Below are 18,322 nucleotides of genomic sequence, written 5' to 3'. Positions count from 1 at the left end.
TCTATTAGCACAAAAAAAACCAGTTTTATCTCTTAACCTCTTTGCATGAGGTAAATTGGAAGTTTTATTTCCGCTCATCCTCTGAATTAAAATATTTGAATGTACATTGTTTTTATTCAAACATGCAGATTTCATCACAGCTGACCCAAATCTCAAGCAGCAATTCTTATTATATACATGCTAAGGTAAGAACTGAAAATCCACACTTCAAATTATTTCTTACGTTAAAAAGCTACAGCCCAAAATAACCAAGCAAACCAAGTCACAACTCGTGTTTCCACACTTAATGAGTTGCTTCTTAAAAGGCACATGGCAAAATAGGTTAAAAACACTGAGACTGTCAAGTTATGTTTTTTCGAGTTGGGCATTTAAGATACAGATCCACACATATTTCTGAATGAATGCAGACAGGCCAGTATCTAAAAACAGCACACCACAGCCTATGTAATACTGAGCCATGATTCCTTTATCTGCCTTCTTCACAAAATAAACTTAAAATAAACACATCCTCCCTCCCCGCCTGGTGGTGCTTAGAGAACAGCTTCCTGTACCTCAGACATCCATTGTTCTTGTTTTACAGGTGCTTCCTCTCTCCCTTCTACCCAAAGAACTCTTTAAAGTCCCAAATTATAATTTCTTGTCACTGCATGAAGCTACCTAGAAGCATAATTGGATGTTGTAAAAAACAATGGCATAATTTATAAAGAAAAACCTCAACCCTCACACCTCTCTAAACTGTAACAAATCCAAGTGAGAATAAAGGAGAGCAGGCTTGCAGGTCTTCTGTCATGTGCACAGCTCATTATATGTCTTGGAAGAGTGAAGCCTGCTACTTTCAGAACCTGAGGACCATGCAAAAATCTTTGGAGACATTCAGGATTCAAGACAAGTAAAATTCCATTGCTCAGCACTGTCATTTGGGAGAAGGTGTAAGTTTTATGCTGACACTCTCCAAAAGTGATGACAAACCTGAAGAATGCCAGTGCCTCAATTACCAGCAGGTCTAACTCGTTATGTCTAGACTGGGGGACACCAGATTTCCCGATTCCTGAGTCCAAATATGCCTTGTGCCACTCCTCAAACCTCCCCAGGGCAGGACTTGGGTGTGCACCACATGGAAACCCCCTGGAAAGGAAATGGTGGAAGGTGCAGCATCCTCCAGGCACTCCTCATGCAGACACTCAGGAGCCACAAACTGCTCCTGGCTCACAGCACCCTCCCACAGGACTGCTGAGAAACTCCTTCCTCCCTGGCCTCATTTCCTGCACCTCGCTGCTCATTCCCAGCATCCCACCACACACTGTGGCAGCTGAAGACACACTCCCTTTAACCATATCCTTAGCCACTCCTCCTCATATTCATTAATATTTAACACATCTTTTCTTTCAAAACACCTAAGGAGAAATTTGATAAATCCTACTATCCCACAGTTTCTCTGTCTCTGCAAAGACACCACCACCTTACACCTCCCTGTAAAACTCCTCAGACAAAGCACCAGAAAAGCATCTCCTGCCTTTCCATCCCTGTATCTCAGTGAAGTGAGGACTGACAGCAGGGGCACTACTGTTCTGACTGATGATCTGCACCTTGGATTTTAGGCTGCCATTACATGAATAGTCAGTTGAATTCCAGGATCATTGCAACCTACCTCTCTAACAGGTGTTTAATATTAAGGGAATATTTAAGATCTGATATCTAGCATCAAAGGGATGCTAATGTAGAAATATCTGGCAAATTCATCATTTCCAATTTATCATTCAACATTACTGGAGAACCTTTTAACACTACCAAAGCACATGGTTTAATTTGTAAGGATGGAAGGTCTAAGTCACCTAACCAGCTGTGTGGTTTGTCTGAAAAACAGATTTACAAAATATGCAGCTACTTGGGTCCTTTAATCACAAATTAATTACGAAGCCCTCGTGGTCTCGCACCACCTTGAACAAGGAATCAGCAACAAACCAGCAAGAAGCATTTAACTCACTGTAGGTTAAAGACAATTCACAGAATACTTCACAAAACTATCAAGGGCTACATGTGCCTCTATCCTTGCATTTCCCTCCTATGCTGAAGGTGCCTTTTCCCCTGTTCACAGTAGTCCAAAAAGCCTACGTGTCATGCACAAACACTTCACTAAGTGCAGAGATTGCAGTAATTAGTCATGGGAGCACAAATGCAGTTTCTTATCAGAGTATGTTCCAAGCATCTATTTTTATCAGCTGCTTAGATACTGTAAATTCCACTGCTTTTCTTTCTCTCAAGAACACATATGCCTACAGCAAGGCATTTAATTGTTCTGTCCTCTGTTGGAGATGTCAAGTAGCATTACCTGGTGCAGAGACTTGCTGGTTTATGCTGGGCAGGAAACTCAGCTTCCAATCAAAGCACAGAGGAAATGAAAAAATGGCAGGTTTTCAAGCTAATTCGAGAAGGGGATACATGTGTGTTTGGCTCTGTTTAGTTATTTTTATTAACATGGTCATCTGTAGATTTGAAAATATTTCTATTTCTCTATGACGTAGAAGTTTCATTTCTTGTGTCCTCTCTTGAAACTGAGCCCAGGAAGCACTGGTGCATTCTTCTGTTCCTGTCAGCTACAGACACCACCTACAGACTCCCATTCTACAAGGACACATTTTGCTCAGAAATCAAGTTAACCACAGCACTAAAAACAGAGCAACACAGAATAAGACACTGCAAATTAATTTCTAAACTCCAAAATACCTAGTTTCTCTTCAGGGTGTTTACATAACCTTTGTTTTCCTGAGACTGTTGGTCGTCACCTACCAGTCCAGCCTGGCCAAACAAGAGCTGCACAGCAGTTTTGCAGGCTCCTCTCCACGTGGAAGGGCAGACCTGGTTCAGAACTTCAGTCACGGGAGAGTCGTCCCGGGGTGTGAGTCCATTGTGGCATCCGGCTTCCTTGATCAACTGCAGCATTGTGTGCTGCAAGGAGAATAAACACTCTGTCCTACCCCACACATCAGGCACAAATGGTCCCACCAATGCTTCCAGATGGATTTGTCATTGTTCTACATGCTTTTCAAACAGCTAGAATGTCTGCAACCTCTACACTGTCTTATAGAACTGGGAGAGTTCCACTGCAGAACAGAAATATGGAAGATCATCTCTGCTCTTTGGAACACAACACTGCTCCATAGTCATAAGCAGTGTTTCTGCTTATACTCTTGCAAACCAGTTTAATCAGAACTACAAAAAGCACTGCAAAGACAACAGAAAAGCAGCATTTTGAGCAACTTATTATTTCAACTCTTCCTGGAGCAAAGAACTGGGTTTATCTAAAAAAAAGTGAAAGTGCTGATTAAAATTGGCCAAATTACTTCTGAATGGACATATTTTCCATTTGTTTATACTGAAACTACAATTAACTTCTCCATAATTTAAAACTCCTTTTAAAAAATTTATTCCAGTTTGTAAGATGACATCAAAAGGAGCTCTGTTACAACTTCTTTTTCAAGTACCTCCCTTAGCACCAGGCTGAGCTGACTTATTTGTGCACGTACGAAGATGAAGGCTCTGACATGCATCCCCTGGCTGGGAAATCTTTAAGGGCTCACTTTCCTCTGCACTTCTTCATACCTAACACATCTATTTTCAAACAGTTCACAGATGCCTCATTGCCTCCTAGATCTCTATGCCTGTGCTTCTCTCAGATTGGACCAAAATTGCTCAGGTGGTCAAAATGTTAGCAGAAACAGGCCCTACAATGTTATCAACATCGGGTTTCCACAGGAAGCCAGGCTGAAAAAAACCACTTTTAAATGCAGGTTTAGCATGGAATGTCTATTATTATTGTTCTCTACATTTTAATTAATTCTACTCTTTCTCCCCCATCTTTACTTCTGTGGTTAATTAGGAGATATTACCGTTTTCAGCTTCAGGTTTTCTGCTGCAGACTCATTGAAGGAGATTCCTTTCAGAAAATGGGATCCGATCTGGACAGGGACAGTGGGCAGCTCACACTGAATGGGCTGAGGTGGAGTCTGTCTCCTTCCTGTTTGCTGGGCTTCAGCTTCACTGCAACAGCCCTGAAGTACAGGAGAACAGAGCAAACAGAAGAAACAAAGACATCAGAAAATCCTAATGTGTGTCCAAATGTTTGTGCATTTCAAGTAACCATTTCCAAGGTGAGGAAGGATGAAAGAGATCAGGTTTAGCAGATCCTACCTGGAGACTTGCTTCAATTGCTTTTGGGTTCAAGTGGAAGCCAGCCTTCATTGCATATTCACAATGGCCCAAGCTCTCCAGAGCCACTTTGTAAGCCTGATATTAAACAAAAAGTTGAGATAGCACAGGTGTATCAGCAAGGAAGCAGCACACAGCCACTGTGTCTGGGTACACACAGGGACTGGTACAGGATTTGCCCCACTCAGTTCTATGGCATACACACATTTATCAGGTAAGATTCCAAAGCTGTAATTCCCAAATACCTCTGGGCTCTCTGTGGTACACAATTCTGCAGGAACACACTCCTTCCCTATTTCACTCCTTGACCCACTGACTGTACTACATGCACATGAAAGCAGCAGACTTGAAAAACCACCTGCAAAGCACTGTCAATTTTCATGTTTAGCTCTTTGAGCTGATGTTCAGGGATGGCCACACTCTGTGAGCAGAAAAGCTGCTGAACTTCAATTCCTGCCAAACATCCATCACAGCCTCTTTCTCGCAGTCGAGATGTGGCCTGTAATGTAAAATAAAAATCCAGGGTGAGGAGGGTCAGCATTAAACCAGGTCAGGCTTAATTAAATTTCAAAAAAGAGGGAAAAAGCCCACAGACTTTAAAACCTTCTATAGGAGATGAGAAGCAGTAGCTGGAGGAAAGGACCTGGAGGAGACTTTATTATAACTTACTCAACTCCTACTGCTACTCTGGAAGCAGAACTGACGTAACCTGTACAGCACAGGGGTGTTGGCCACGGCCTGGGTTCAGCATTGTTTGCTGTTGCTATTTCAGCTCCCTGAGTGTCAGGACCAGGGATCCTGTTGCACAGACCACACCAGGGCTGTGGTTACCTGAGGACGGACTCTTAACTCCCACATAAACAGAAAATACGTTACATCATGTGTACAAGCACTCCTGTGTTCACAGGAGATATATTTCATCAAGTTACGGGTGATTACGTGGTGCAATTTGAGAAGAGCCACACAAAGCTAAGATCAACTTAGCACAGCAAGAAAACAGCTTTGTGTAATATGATTTTGAAAAACAAGAAATAAGCCAAGTATCTACTTTTAGCTGTAAAATCCTACATCACTAAGCAGGGTAAAGCAAATAGATGTGGGTTATTTTCCAGTCCAGAAAGGAGACTTGCTGTAAAGCACGATGCCCAGACTGGGGGGTTCTGGTACCACAGCCAGTGCACAGACATGGGCTCACCTCACATACAGAATTACTGCATTTCCCAAAGTAAATCTTTAAGAGCAAAACCAGTTTTGAGCTATTGTCAAAGTATCACCCTAATCTTCACCCTGAGGCAGCAGTGTTCTCCTGCCAGAGAGGCTGATTCTATAGGAAAACAATGGATTGCCTTCCACTCCAAAGTAAAAATTGACAAAGATTTCAGTATTTCAAGTCCTCCTTCTATCAAAATTATTTATATTAATCTATCTACAATTATGAGAGATTTTATTTATTTAGAAACCACGTATTTTTCTTATGCTATCCTAGTACCCCACTCCAAATCAGTTATTTCTGTCAATCATAAAAATTGAGAAATTTCTTCTGTTGTTATTTTGGAACTATGGAGAATCTCCATTTTATCTGTCTCCTCCCCATGTACATTTAATACAGGACTTGATTAGTATAATACTTGTACAAAACTATTTTGAAATATGGAGTTTGCATTTCTGAAAACCAGAAACAGGTGAAGTGGGTTGCTCAAAAGGTAAAAAAAATAAAGGTCCTCGATTCTGTGAAGTCAAGTTTAATTTTAACCACAGTTTAAACAAATTTGACAGCAATTGCAGGGCATTTCTAAAAATTGCACTAGTTTTAAGAAGCTAAGTATATTACACATAACATTAACCACTTTTATGCCAAAGAAATACAGATACACCAGGATTAGACCTGTTACAATTATCTGTAATACACCTAAAGCACTCCCAAATCCCTATCTTATCCAATGAAATAAAAATCACACATAACCCCTCTGCATGCACGTAGCTCGTTTGCTTTCCTGTACCTTGCAGATGTTAGTCATAAATGGAGACCTTGACAAGATTTCCAGTCAGGATGACTAACAAGCCATGTGGGCCAAATGAGACTGCAAAAGCACATGCTCCAAGTCATCTGCACTTGGGGAAAACACACACTCTGTGTCTGAATCCACTCTGACCCACCACTCCAGACTTCACCAGTGCCAGGGAAAGCAGACAACCTCAAAAAACTGAACGTCTTTATAAAGTACTGGCTTTGGCTGGCAAATTAAGAATTCCACCGATGACAGGTGTTTGTGAAAGTACAAGTCCAGAGAGAGGCACATTTAAGTAACATGGGTCACATTCCAACAATGAATGCATCAAGCAACGCCAAACTTAACAGCATGAAGACAAAAGTGTTAAACATTGCCACAAATATTTTAAAGTATAGAATAGAATTTGTGCTCAAAATTTGAGAGAAATAGACATTATCTAGATTATTTTTCATCAAGATTTTGCTCTGTTTTCTCAAAGACTCGTTGGGATTTTTATTTTTAATTCCTGCTGTCTGCCCTATTGGAACACTGGTAGTTCATTACTAATAACAAAAATCTGTTTGCATTGCTTGTGTGCTCCTTATGTACAACCCTATCAAAGGGTTTTCCTAGCAAAGGAAGCTTCACACAGGGCAAAAAAGACAGTGCAATCATCACATGAGTAACACGAGTTTTAGTGTCTGAAACCAACAGTGCCACGTTCCCCCTTCAAATGCAGCGTATTTAAAATCGGGTATTTTCTTCCTTTGTTAGGACACTGACTTTAGGTTTCACTAAATGTACTGTGCTTACAGCCAGACCTCCATACCTCTGCTGCTCCTCTCCATGATCTTATTGCATCTTCCAGCTCATTTGTGGGGCTTGTGTTTGAGGCTCCAGCACCACTGAGGCTCTTCCTCTCCTGAGCTACAGCCTCAGCAAAGCAGGAGTGTGCCACTGGCTGCACCTTCTGCAAAGCCTGTGACAGGAATTGGAAGTGCACCTGCATCACTGTCAGGAAACATCGCCCAAGTACCTGTGGGAGACAAACAAACCACTTTCAAGCACACAGAAGAGCTTACAGGAGTTTGCCTTCTTCCTTTTTGTTTGGTGTTTGGGGTAAGGAACTATGTTAAACTCTGATCTTTTTTAATTAAAATAATGCTTCAGATTGTAAGAAAGATATGATATTTAACCATTTACTTAAAGTAAGAGTAAGTGACATGAGACTAATCCTGAGTAATTTTTAGTTCTGTAATCCAGTTCTGACCACTCTAGAATGAAAAGCTTGCTCAGTTACTTGGCAAAATCAAGAACAAAAATAGGAGTAGCATACTATCACAAGGACCAAATCAACACCAAAACCCACCTGCACAAAGACCTGGCTGAATTTCTGATAAAAACCCAAAACAGCAGCAACAAAACATGAATCATCTTAAAACATGAACATAAAACGTAGGAGCTGGCCCAGCAGCCCCAGGCAGAGGGGCAGTGGGCACCAGCAGCCTTTTCCCCATCACCCCACGCAGTGCCCAGAGCTGACACTGGCACCGTGACAGAACACCGAGGTGCCTTTGGAACATCCACTGCAGTGGCCCTGCCACGCCCCCAGGGCAGCAAAGGCCCCTGGCTGACCCAGGGGATGCCACCCATCCCCGCCTGTCCCTGTGCCCAAGGACACCAGACACAGCCCGGGTGCCACGGGCACAGCACAGCTGGGTGCCACAGGACAAGAACAGCAGTGCCACCACCCAGGGACGCCCTGCAGAGCCCAGGGCTCCAGCAGGAGTGCTCCAGCTGCTCTGGGGCAGGGAAAAGCTGACAACCAAGTGTAAAACCAGAGAGCTGCAGAGAAAGAAGGACTCTCCAAATTGCCATACAAAGTATTTAAAAGCTATCCAAAGTGTTTCTTTTATGGAGTTTATCACATAACACGCTTTAAAATGTGTGTTTGACTTTGATTTATTAAAAAAGACTCGACTTGAATTCCATTTTAGGAATAATTTATAAAATACACAGATAATATACAAAGCCATCGTGCCTTGGAGCCATTAAATCATCAGCCTTATTTTCAGCCACATTCTTCTGGAATAAAACTATTCAGACACAATGTATCTTCCTGGCAGGACTCTCCAGTCACAGGAACAGTTATATGCATTTACTATCTACTTCAGAAGAACCAGTGGTGGCAGTGCTTTTTTCCACTGCATCCAGACTTCTTTTGACATTCCATTCTGGTTCAATCACTTCCCTTCTTTGTACCAGGCATAAAATTAAACATTTTTGGTACTTTGACTGACCTCTGAAAGTGGAGCTTGTCTTATTAAAAAAAACAGTCACCAAATGATAAAATGAAGAAAACTCCAACCTTCCTGGCTATGAGATTAGAAAGATTTATAAGAAAACTGCAGGAAGAGGCAACTGGTGATCTGAATTATTCTTGTGAAGGAAGAATGCAGTTCTCAGGGGAAGATGAAACTAGTGCTCATTAGGACTTTCAAGCTGATTAAATTTCAAAGAATATTTAAGGTACAAAGGTTGAAGTTTCCCCAGCCTGGGAATAACGCTCAAAATAAACAAATGATTTAGGTTTTAAGCACAACATTCGTACTATAACTTACAATGTTAAACAGTGAAGATAAATAGTAACATCTGCTTTACTGAACTTCTATTTTGTTTGAAAAAAATATCCATTTCAGCCTTTCTCCAAAAAGGGTGAGGATGGTTTAAACTGCTATCAAAATGGTGGAGGATTTTTGCACTGTTAAACATTCCCTTTGGATGGATGGCAGATGCCAAACCCATCTAAAGCTGTAAAGAGCTCACTGGGTCAGATTTTCTGCCAAAGAGCTCAAACTTTCCCTTTTCCATGGGGAAGGGGGTGGCCTCCCCCAGCCAGGGCTGGGCACTGCCCTGTGCAGAGCAGCACGGGGAACCTCTGCTGCACAGCCCTGCAACAGCGTCAGCACGTGGATGCACCTTTCTGCACCCAGAGACACCCCACGTCTTCTGCAAGGTTATTTCCCTACTTTCCCATGCAGAAGTGTGTGACTCTCCCCCTTCAGACCAGAATAAACACAAGCCCTACAAACTATGCAGGAATCCAAGCTGAACTGGAATCATCTCCCGTGTCAACCAGCGAGATTTCCTTGGGAGTGGTGATGCTTTCCTAATTTCTTAGATTCATTTCTATTGCATAAACAATAAGGTCTTCAGCTTCCAAACTTTTGGTCTCACAGAACACAGCTCCATCACCTCGACCTCCCTGAGCTTTACCAGGCAGGGCAGCTGTTTGTCTGAGCAGAGCCTCACCTGAAGGAATCTCTCTTTTCCTGCTCAGGCAGTTGGAAACAATGGGACTTTTGGTTCCCTACTCTGTCCCACTTTATCCTCCTAATCACACAATCAACTTTGGAATATTCCACTGGACAAAGTGTACACAAAATTGCCAGTTTTCCCTGCTAAACAGGGATGCCATACAAATTCCCTGGCAAGAAAATCTTGTACAACAGATTCCTTAAAACAGAACATTACCAGTAATAATGTCAGTCTTCCACACTAGATACAAACACTACTTACAGTTCTCAAACAACATTTTATGCAGTAGAATTTTTTTTTTTTTTTTTTTGGGCTATTTCCTTAAACAAGCAGAATGCTCAAAATGCTCAAACAGCCAAATACCACAACAGAGTTATTTGGTGTTTTCCCTTAACAGATCCCTCAGTGGCACAGCCTGGCTGCCACTGAAGTGCCCCATTATGAGCCAAGAGCCTCCTGAACGTTACCAGAGGTGGGCAGAACATTGTTCATTTTTACTGTGCAGCATGTCCCTGCAGTTCCAAGGAGTGACCTTGTGAACAGAACACCTCGAAGGGCAGACCCAGTCCTGCCCTGGGCTGGAATCACCTGCAGGCTGAACTGGGTTCCAGCAGAAGCTGTGAGACTTGGGAAACCCAACAGACTCATTGCTTCCAGCAGTGACCCTAAAGCTACTCTTGATGATCTGATCTTGACAGCTATGGAAGTGGTCACTATCATTCTGCAGAAAAACAATTTCATATGAAGCATTTTAAAAATAAAAAGCAGCAATTAAAATGTAAGACAAAAATTTTTTTGCTACTGACAGTTCCTCAACTCAGGAGGAATCTGGAGCCAATCTCTGAAAATCCCTGAAAAGTTATATTGGGCTTTACAATGTTTGCTAAGGAAAGCCTACATTTAATATTTACTCAGACTTTTTTGTCTCACAAGATTCTTGTTCAAAAAATCTTAGGCTATTTTATACACATAAAAGCCAAAAATTATCTCCATTTAATGCAAAACAGAGCATCCAAGAATATATCTGGTGCCCATCCACACTTCCCTTTTGTACAGGAAGGCAACACGGACATTCCTCCCATTACTGCTACTTCTAAGACAGTACACAAGCCCTGTGTAACACAAAGTCATTCTTTATATTTTGCACTACTGAGGCTTCTGCAAAGCTTCACAAGAGATGGGGAAATATACTTACTTCTACTAGTTTTACACCTCCCTATGGATTTGCTTTAATGCTTTTATTAACAGAAGTACAGAGTTACTGCATTCCCCCAGCTGACAAACAGATATGGAAAACACTCTCTCATTTACCCTGATTTCCAAGCTGTTCCTCACCCATACAGGCACAGAATACCCAAGAATTCAAAGGTGTTTGAAAGGGGAAAAGAAAAAGAAGAAAATAAAAATCAGCATTTGCATTGCTGAAATTAAGAAGCCTTGGGAAACTCCATCTGTCACCACACTTTGATCAAGAGAAGTCACCTTCTTACACAGCCTGGCAGACAGTTCTGAACCAGCAAGCTTTGTTCAAAGTACCAATAAATAAATTAAAAACTTCATCCCGTGGTGCTATAGTCCAAGCTGCACAACAGTTTTCAGTCCAAATTCAAGTCAGGTATGTTCACCAAAACTCAAGTTTTCCTGAGATTGCCTTCCCTGGGGGGCAGAGCAGAGCACTGCTGAGCTGCCTCTCAGTGTTTCACCACTTCAGCTCTCTCTCAGAGCTGTGAGCTCTTTCTAAGCTGACAAAGCAACTTCAGATACACCTGTATTCCCCTCCTGGTATTTTCCAGGGGAACAGTTATGCTGCCTCACACTTCCCCCATCACTTCCCCATTCAGTAAACTCTGATGAAGTCAGGCAAGCCCTTTATGTTTTTCTGCTTACATTGGGAGTTTTTTAATCCTGCTGGCAGCTTTATGAAATGTTAACTTCTCTATCCACCAGGGGGGAAAAAAAGCAAACCACTTTTTAAATTGAAATTTCAGCATCAACAGTTCAGTCTTCAAATCCCAGAAAAGCACAATGGGAGAGGATCTCACCAGGTCACCCTTCTGTCCCCAGCAAGGAGCAATTTCACCTAGGTCAGTTCTGCTAGAGGCAGGTTTAACCTGTTCTGTAAGCTCTGCTCCCTACCCTCTGTAGGAATCCACATCGGTGCTCCACTAACATTACAAAGGATTTCCACAGCATCTCATGTGAATCTTTCCTTCTGAAATCTAAGTTCCTTGCTCCACCTTTCATGGCCATGAAGAACAGACACTGGCATGTTCTGGCAGCTTCTCACACACCTGAGCAATTTTGATTTTCCTTCACAGCCTCTTCTTCTGCAGAGTCCATCTTTTCAATCTGTCCTCTGATGTCCTGTTCCCTGGATGTCTGACTGCTCTGGCTGCTCTCCTCTGCTGCCTCTCCAGTTGCTCCCTGTTTCTCCAAGTGCCCCAGCAGTGCTGTGCATGTGCACTGCTGTGTTTAAGGCCATAATAACCAGAGGTCAGTGCTCAGTTCATGGTTCTTGCAGGTCAGGGTAGTGTGAAATACATGGTCACTGTCTCTTTGCACACCAGCAACAGCACTGATTTATTATTTCCAACTGCACAGCACTGACTCTTACCCAACATACGACTCCCACAAGCCCTAGGACTGTTCTCCAGAACTGCTGCGCAGTGGGCTCCACTGCTGAGGCTGAAAAAGCCTATTTAAATATTGCAACATTCAGCTTTCCCCTCTGAACTCCATCCTAACTGGAAAACTCATTTGTTCAAGATTATTTTTAGTTAAGCAGGTCTCCCAGCGTACTTATATCCTGTGCTTTCAAGTCACCTACAAACAAATATATTCCTGTAGTGGCCTCTGCCAAGGTCCATTTCAACAGTGAGCAGCTGCTCCTCCCTGGGCACAAGCACCCAAACCCTGTGATGCAGAATTCACTCGGCTGCAGCACAGCCCTCACTGCCCCCCAGCCCTCACTGCTCACAGCCCTCACTGCCCCACAGCCCTCACTGCCCCACAGCCCTCACTGCCCCACAGCCCTCACTGCCCCCTCAGCCCTCACTGCCCCCTCAGCCCTCACTGCCCCACAGCCCTCACTGCCCCCCAGCCCTCACTGCTCCACAGCCCTCACTGCCCTCACTGCCCCACAGCCCTCACTGCCCCCCAGCCCTCACTGCTCACAGCCCTCACTGCCCCCCCAGCCCTCACTGCCCCCCCAGCCCTCACTGCCCCCCCAGCCCTCACTGCCCCCCCAGGACAGCCACGTGAGTCACTGTCAAACCTCTGCACTCTGCTGCTGCCTAAGCCAAAGCAGAACACAGCACTTGCTCATTATACACAAGTTGCATAAACCTTGCATACAGACTTTTTTCAAAGCCATATGCAAGACGCAGCTTTAATTAAGGAAAAGATACCAGAAAAGCACGATGAGAAGTGGTGGGATAGCCCCAGGGGTGCAGCAGGAAAGCACAGGAGCAGCTGTTCTGCTGGCACTCTCCACGCACTTGTTCCCAGAGCTGCTGGGCCAGGGAGGGAGCACTGCAGGAGCCCAGAAGGAGGGCTGAGCCTGGCCAGGTAAAGCTGGACCAGGGCAGGTTCCTGCCTTTCAGCTGGCAGGACGTGCACCCACCCCATGCCAGCGCTGCTTTGCTTGTGCTCCTCAGCTCCTGCTGAGCAAACCCTCCCTGCACAGTGCCAGGGGCAGGGCAGAACCAGCACCCACCACTGCCTGCCCATGAGAGAAGCAGTTCCACAGTGGCTCCAACATCTGCAAAGACAGCATTTCCAAGTACTCAAAAACCCTAGAAGACATCTCGTGTTGCACATGTTCTTGCTTTTTTTTAATTCAGAAAGGCTTTCAGCACATCTAATATAAAGCTCAATTTCATAAACTCACTTTTTAATATACATTGGTACAGCTTTAGCTAGGAGTGATGTTATTGGATTGTCTTTAGAAGTATCAGCCTACAGAAGACATTTATAGCAAATATATAAGCCCATCTTACTTCATTCTGTACCAAGTTTACAACACTGGGAACTGCAGTCCACAACTGCAGGGAGAGCTGTGACTGACACATTGCATCCTCCTTAACAACTCCATCTGCAAGTGGTGCAGTTACAGAAAGCAGAAATCCCTGACAGGCACAAACATTCACTCTTACAAAGTTACCTGAAATCTAAAACCAAGAGAACTTAAAAGTAAGTTTTCCATTCAGGATATAGTTTTGAAGGAATAACTCTGCAAAGACTGCTGCAAAGTGAAGAAATATGTCAAAATACTACTTAAAACTCCAGGGATTTATCTGTGACTATCACTGAACATTGCCTGCTGCGTAACACATTTACTACAGGAGGAATACCCAGACCTTCCCAGGCAGGCATGGTGGGAAGCTGGAGATCCTCTCTGAATCCTGATTCCTGGGCACTCGCTGCCAGCCTATGAACATTATAGCAAAGTCATGACTAATTTTTACAGCAATAAACTCTCACACAGTGTGTTATTTTCCTCAACAGCTCAAAAAGGCAAAAATGTTCTAAAGAGTGATAAAATATTATTAGTCAACTAATACATAGTTTTACTGAACCACTGGTGACAATATGCTACTCCCACGTGCTCAGGTTTCCCCTCAGAATGGATAATACCAAGGAAAGTGTAGGCTGATTGAGAACACAATGGCGTAACATTGCTAAAAACATTAGCTGACATAAAACAGAAAATTGGTTAAAACTTCTGTCTAGTTGGTTCTTCTACAGAAATACCTACTAAGTACCTAATTCAACACAGGTGGAGGTCAGATCCCACAAGTGACTTAGTATTTTCTTAGCACATAAGAAATGCCAAGTTTCTTTTTCCACCAGCATTACCCACAAATGCACAGCAAGGTGGAGAAAAGTTTCGGTGCAGAAGGGATTTTGAAGAGAAATCCAGTTAAGAAGGACTGATACAAATTCCTGTGCAAAACAGTATCCTCCAAGGTAACTCACCTCGATGTCTTGTAGGCTGAACTCTTTCTGATCTTTGAAGTTTGCAGCTCCTGCACTCAGTTCCATCAGCATTTTTGCTATTTCTGGTTTTATTGCTGCTGTGAGTCGGCTCGCCGCTTCCATGACATGTTCCTGCACGTCTTTCAGTTGCATAGCTGCCTTGGAGTAGTGCGAGTTCCTGAACACGCTGCTGAAAAGGTCCGTGAGGAAAGTGCTCGTTCGGCAGAAGACGTTGAGCGCATCCAGGTATTTGGAGATGCCCTGCTGGATGTCGGCGATGGGGGTGGTGTGGGGGGCGGGGTGGGCGCAGCCGCCCGGGGACACCAGGGGGGCGCTGGGGGCGGCCGCTGCCAGCGGGGCGCTCAGGGTCCTGCCCAGCTCGGGCATCTGGTACTGCTGGTGTTGCTGCACCTTCTGCTTGGACCCGCCAAGCAAAAAGCGCCGCTTGTAGTCCATTTTGCTTTCTTGTGCACTGCAGCAATACATAAGTGAGTGCTTGTCCAGAGAGTTCTTGTATTAACAATCGCCCGTCAAACTCCTTCCTCGCGTCTCTATGTACAGTAACAGCGCGGGACTGTGTACATAGGTTTCACAAAAGGCATTTCAGAAAGGCAAGGGTCTGTATAATCTGGATCAGCAGTGGCAACGGCGGCGCATTTGCTGACTCCGTGTTTTCAGTGCTCGGTGCAGCCCTGCTGCAGTTAAACTGTACTCCAAAAGCAAGCCCAAGTATCTCAGTAATGCTCTGCCTCTCGTGTGGTGTCCCCTCCGCACGCAGAAAAGCCAACTGGAGCACAGAAGGGATCACCTACAAGTTCTTCGTGAGCACAACGTCGTCACTTGCTGTTACATCTACAAAAGTGAATTTCGTCAATGCAAGTAACAGTTTTAGAAGCAATACCTTAACACAATTCTCCCGTTAGTAGTATCAGGAAAAGTGGAGCAAAGCACCGATCAACAGCGATTATAAAAGCAGTGCAGAGGCTCTTTCCTTGAAAAAGCAAATCCTTGTGTCAGCAGATCAAATATCTTCAAACGTCTTGACAGATCCAGTCTGCCAACTCCGTTTACTTGTAGTGTCTCTCCTTAATATTGGAGGGGGGGAAAAATCTGGGCTGTTTACAGAAGACTTTGCAAGTATAAGCTATTAAAAACCAGAGTGTTTGTTATTGCAAGCCTTCTTCCCCTTTCCCTGTTTGTTGAGGTAGTTGTTTCCGTTGTAGCATTGAGAAGTGCTGCTTCCAGACTGCGTTTGCCCTCGATTGCAGGCTCGGAACAAAAATGCACAATGTATTTGTAAGGCCTCTAGGTCATTTCCTGTGAAGGGAAAAAGAAAAAAGTTTAAACGTTAGAGAACAATGAGAAGGTTTAAAAATTTAACTCCTGCAGTGTCCTGGTTCACATTTCTGGGCACACAGTGTCAACAACACCCAAGATCCGAAGGGAGAGAGAGCTGCACCGACAGTTTAAAAGGCTGTTGGAAGGCAGTGTCACCCTGTTGCTAAACTCAACACTGTTGAATATTTTCTCATTGATTCTTTCATTCTAGACTGTCAAACTTAGGTGTCTGGTTAATCCCCAGTGCAAGTCTTGCACAGTTAAGAACAGTAAAAGGTTATTACTGCAGAGCTCAAGGAGAGTTAATCACATCTTCTAATCTCATCCTTTAAAATTAATTAAAGAATGAAATCAATTAAAACCTTTTTTCATGCACCGTAATTTATTGCAGAACTCTCCCATTCATTTTAATAGTTTACTAAGTCAACAGATACAGGTCCTTAATTTTTTTTTTAGTACAACAACAGACAAATCTGCCTAATCCTACCTGAGATTAGCAGAGAAACAGAACATTCGTGTCCCATTCCATGTGGTGGGCAGGCACCATCTCTCACACACAAGGTGGTACACGAGGCACAACTGCCCAAGAATCTGACTGGTCTAAATAACACTCAGCACACATCAGGGCAGGAAGGAAATACAACTTCTGTACTGCCCTGCTCCTGCTGGCAAACCCTGGTGCAGCTGGAAAGCCAAGGGCTCCTTGAAGGCATCTGCAGGAGGGTGAACAGAGCTGAGCAGTGGGAAGGGGCCACGACGGAGCACGAGGTGTTCCATACCAGACACTGATCAAACAGTGTCAGGACAGTATCAGAAGGAGACAATTCCTTCCATCAGTTTGCCCAGTCCCAGCTCCAGTCACACTTCAGGCCACTCTCCCTCTCCTACACACACCCCACTTGATTCTATCGAACAAGGACATCCTTTTCCTCACTGCAGCAATTGCAATGTCCCAGGCACTTAGAAGAATAATCTGGGAACCCTTTCATTTAACAACAAAATGTTCCTTTCGCTATTATATTTGAGCAATGAAATCTGTAGTACTATTGTCAAAATGGTTGGGGAACAAAGATTTTATTTTCAGTCAAAATTTCTTATTTCCATCTCTCTGAACACACACAATATTCATTCATTCCCATTTTGGCACATAGGATACAAGCATCCCACAGATAAAGAAGAAGGCAAGACACAGCAGGACAAAACACCCAGAGCTGTGTAGTCTCACTCCCATTAAAACAACAGAACAGAAATTTTTCAGGAAGTCATTGCTGCAGATGGTTCTGCTTCGGAGATCTAGAGCAAATATTCTTTTGTATTAGCACTTTTTAAAACCTAAATCTCAAAGAAACTCCCACATGCATTTCAGCATCCTCATAGTACTCCAAACTGACTGCTTACCTCCCTAACTACTTTATACTTCTCTCAGTATTCACGCTGAATGTGTCAAAATGCAAGAAACTCATTAAAACATAATTTTCTAGGAAGTCTTGATGTCACATGCATAGCTGAAAGTAATTTTCTCCTTGTTTTACAAGCTATGGTGCCTTACAGTGGAGAGCATGAATAAATTGGTTTCTTTGATTGCATATAAATGGAGATGGAACAAGACAGTTGGTTAATTGAAATGCAACATACAAGTAAATTAGTGATTGTTTTTCCTAAGTAGACATGAAATTTCTCATTGCAGAGGAACTTCAGAAATGATCACAAGAGAAAAAACTAAGAAGGAGGTGTTTCCAAACTCTAGGATTAGACAAGATTATCAGAGGTGCACCTCAGCTCAGTGCCTCTGATTATACACGAGCCCTTTCAGGATCCAACACACTGAACTCATCATTTGGAATGGTCAGGAATTTCACCAATACATAAACCTGCTGCACCCTAAAAGAACAGAAATGCAAGGAATAGGAAAAACAAAAAAAGGTGGCTTCATATTTTCCTCAGTTATAAACAAAAATGACAAATCAGTGTGTTTTACTTGTAGACAATTTTGTAGTCCAACTTGCAGGTATTTACTCAATTCTTCAGCTTCAAAATTTCCTTGTAATAACACCTACATGGAAGCTTAAAGAGGACAGCTTGTATCTTCAGCTGATATTTATTCAAAGAGAGGAAAGCTGCACTCCTCAACACCAGCCATGTGTCTGGATACCATGTCTGAAACTCCATAATGAGCTCTCTGACATGCTACATACAAAATAAACATTCCTCCCTTTGCATCTTTTCCTGAAAAAGTGAAGCACGGAAGGTTCCCACGCTCTGCCTTCCCTTCCCCACTGCTTTTGGTGCGTGGACTAAATGTGAGGGCTCCACACTGAACTGAACTGGATGGACTTCGGGCCAATCTACCCCTTGCTACTTTAGGGAAAAAAAGTAACCAATGTGCTTCCTTCTAGTGATACAAGAACAGAACCCAAAATATAAACCTAAAGCTTATACCTCGTTTTGTGGAAAACAGAAATACTCACAGAAACCAAGCAAAGAAATTATCA

General features: G+C 43.3%; 1 protein-coding gene across 3 annotated transcripts in view; it reads right to left on the bottom strand.

The window, feature by feature from the left end:
- GARRE1 (granule associated Rac and RHOG effector 1) overlaps nt 1-18,322 on the bottom strand; it is a 59,256-nt gene that overhangs the window by 15,114 nt on the left and 25,820 nt on the right. For all 3 annotated transcript variants that reach the window (XM_063410411.1, XM_063410412.1, XM_063410410.1), the window contains exons 2-7: nt 14,493-15,809; nt 7,027-7,233; nt 4,565-4,705; nt 4,189-4,284; nt 3,888-4,049; nt 2,788-2,946 (exon numbers count right to left, since the gene is read on the bottom strand). In XM_063410411.1, coding sequence (XP_063266481.1) covers nt 2,788-2,946; nt 3,888-4,049; nt 4,189-4,284; nt 4,565-4,705; nt 7,027-7,233; nt 14,493-14,978 — 1,251 coding nt within the window. In that variant the 5' untranslated portion in view covers nt 14,979-15,809. The remainder of the gene's footprint in view (nt 1-2,787; nt 2,947-3,887; nt 4,050-4,188; nt 4,285-4,564; nt 4,706-7,026; nt 7,234-14,492; nt 15,810-18,322) is intronic.

Source organism: Prinia subflava, chromosome 13, assembly GCF_021018805.1.
Source record: "Prinia subflava isolate CZ2003 ecotype Zambia chromosome 13, Cam_Psub_1.2, whole genome shotgun sequence".
NCBI classification, from domain to species: Eukaryota; Metazoa; Chordata; class Aves; order Passeriformes; family Cisticolidae; genus Prinia; species Prinia subflava.
Note: the sequence above shows the minus strand (reverse complement) of the source record. Positions and strands in the feature narration are given on the sequence as shown.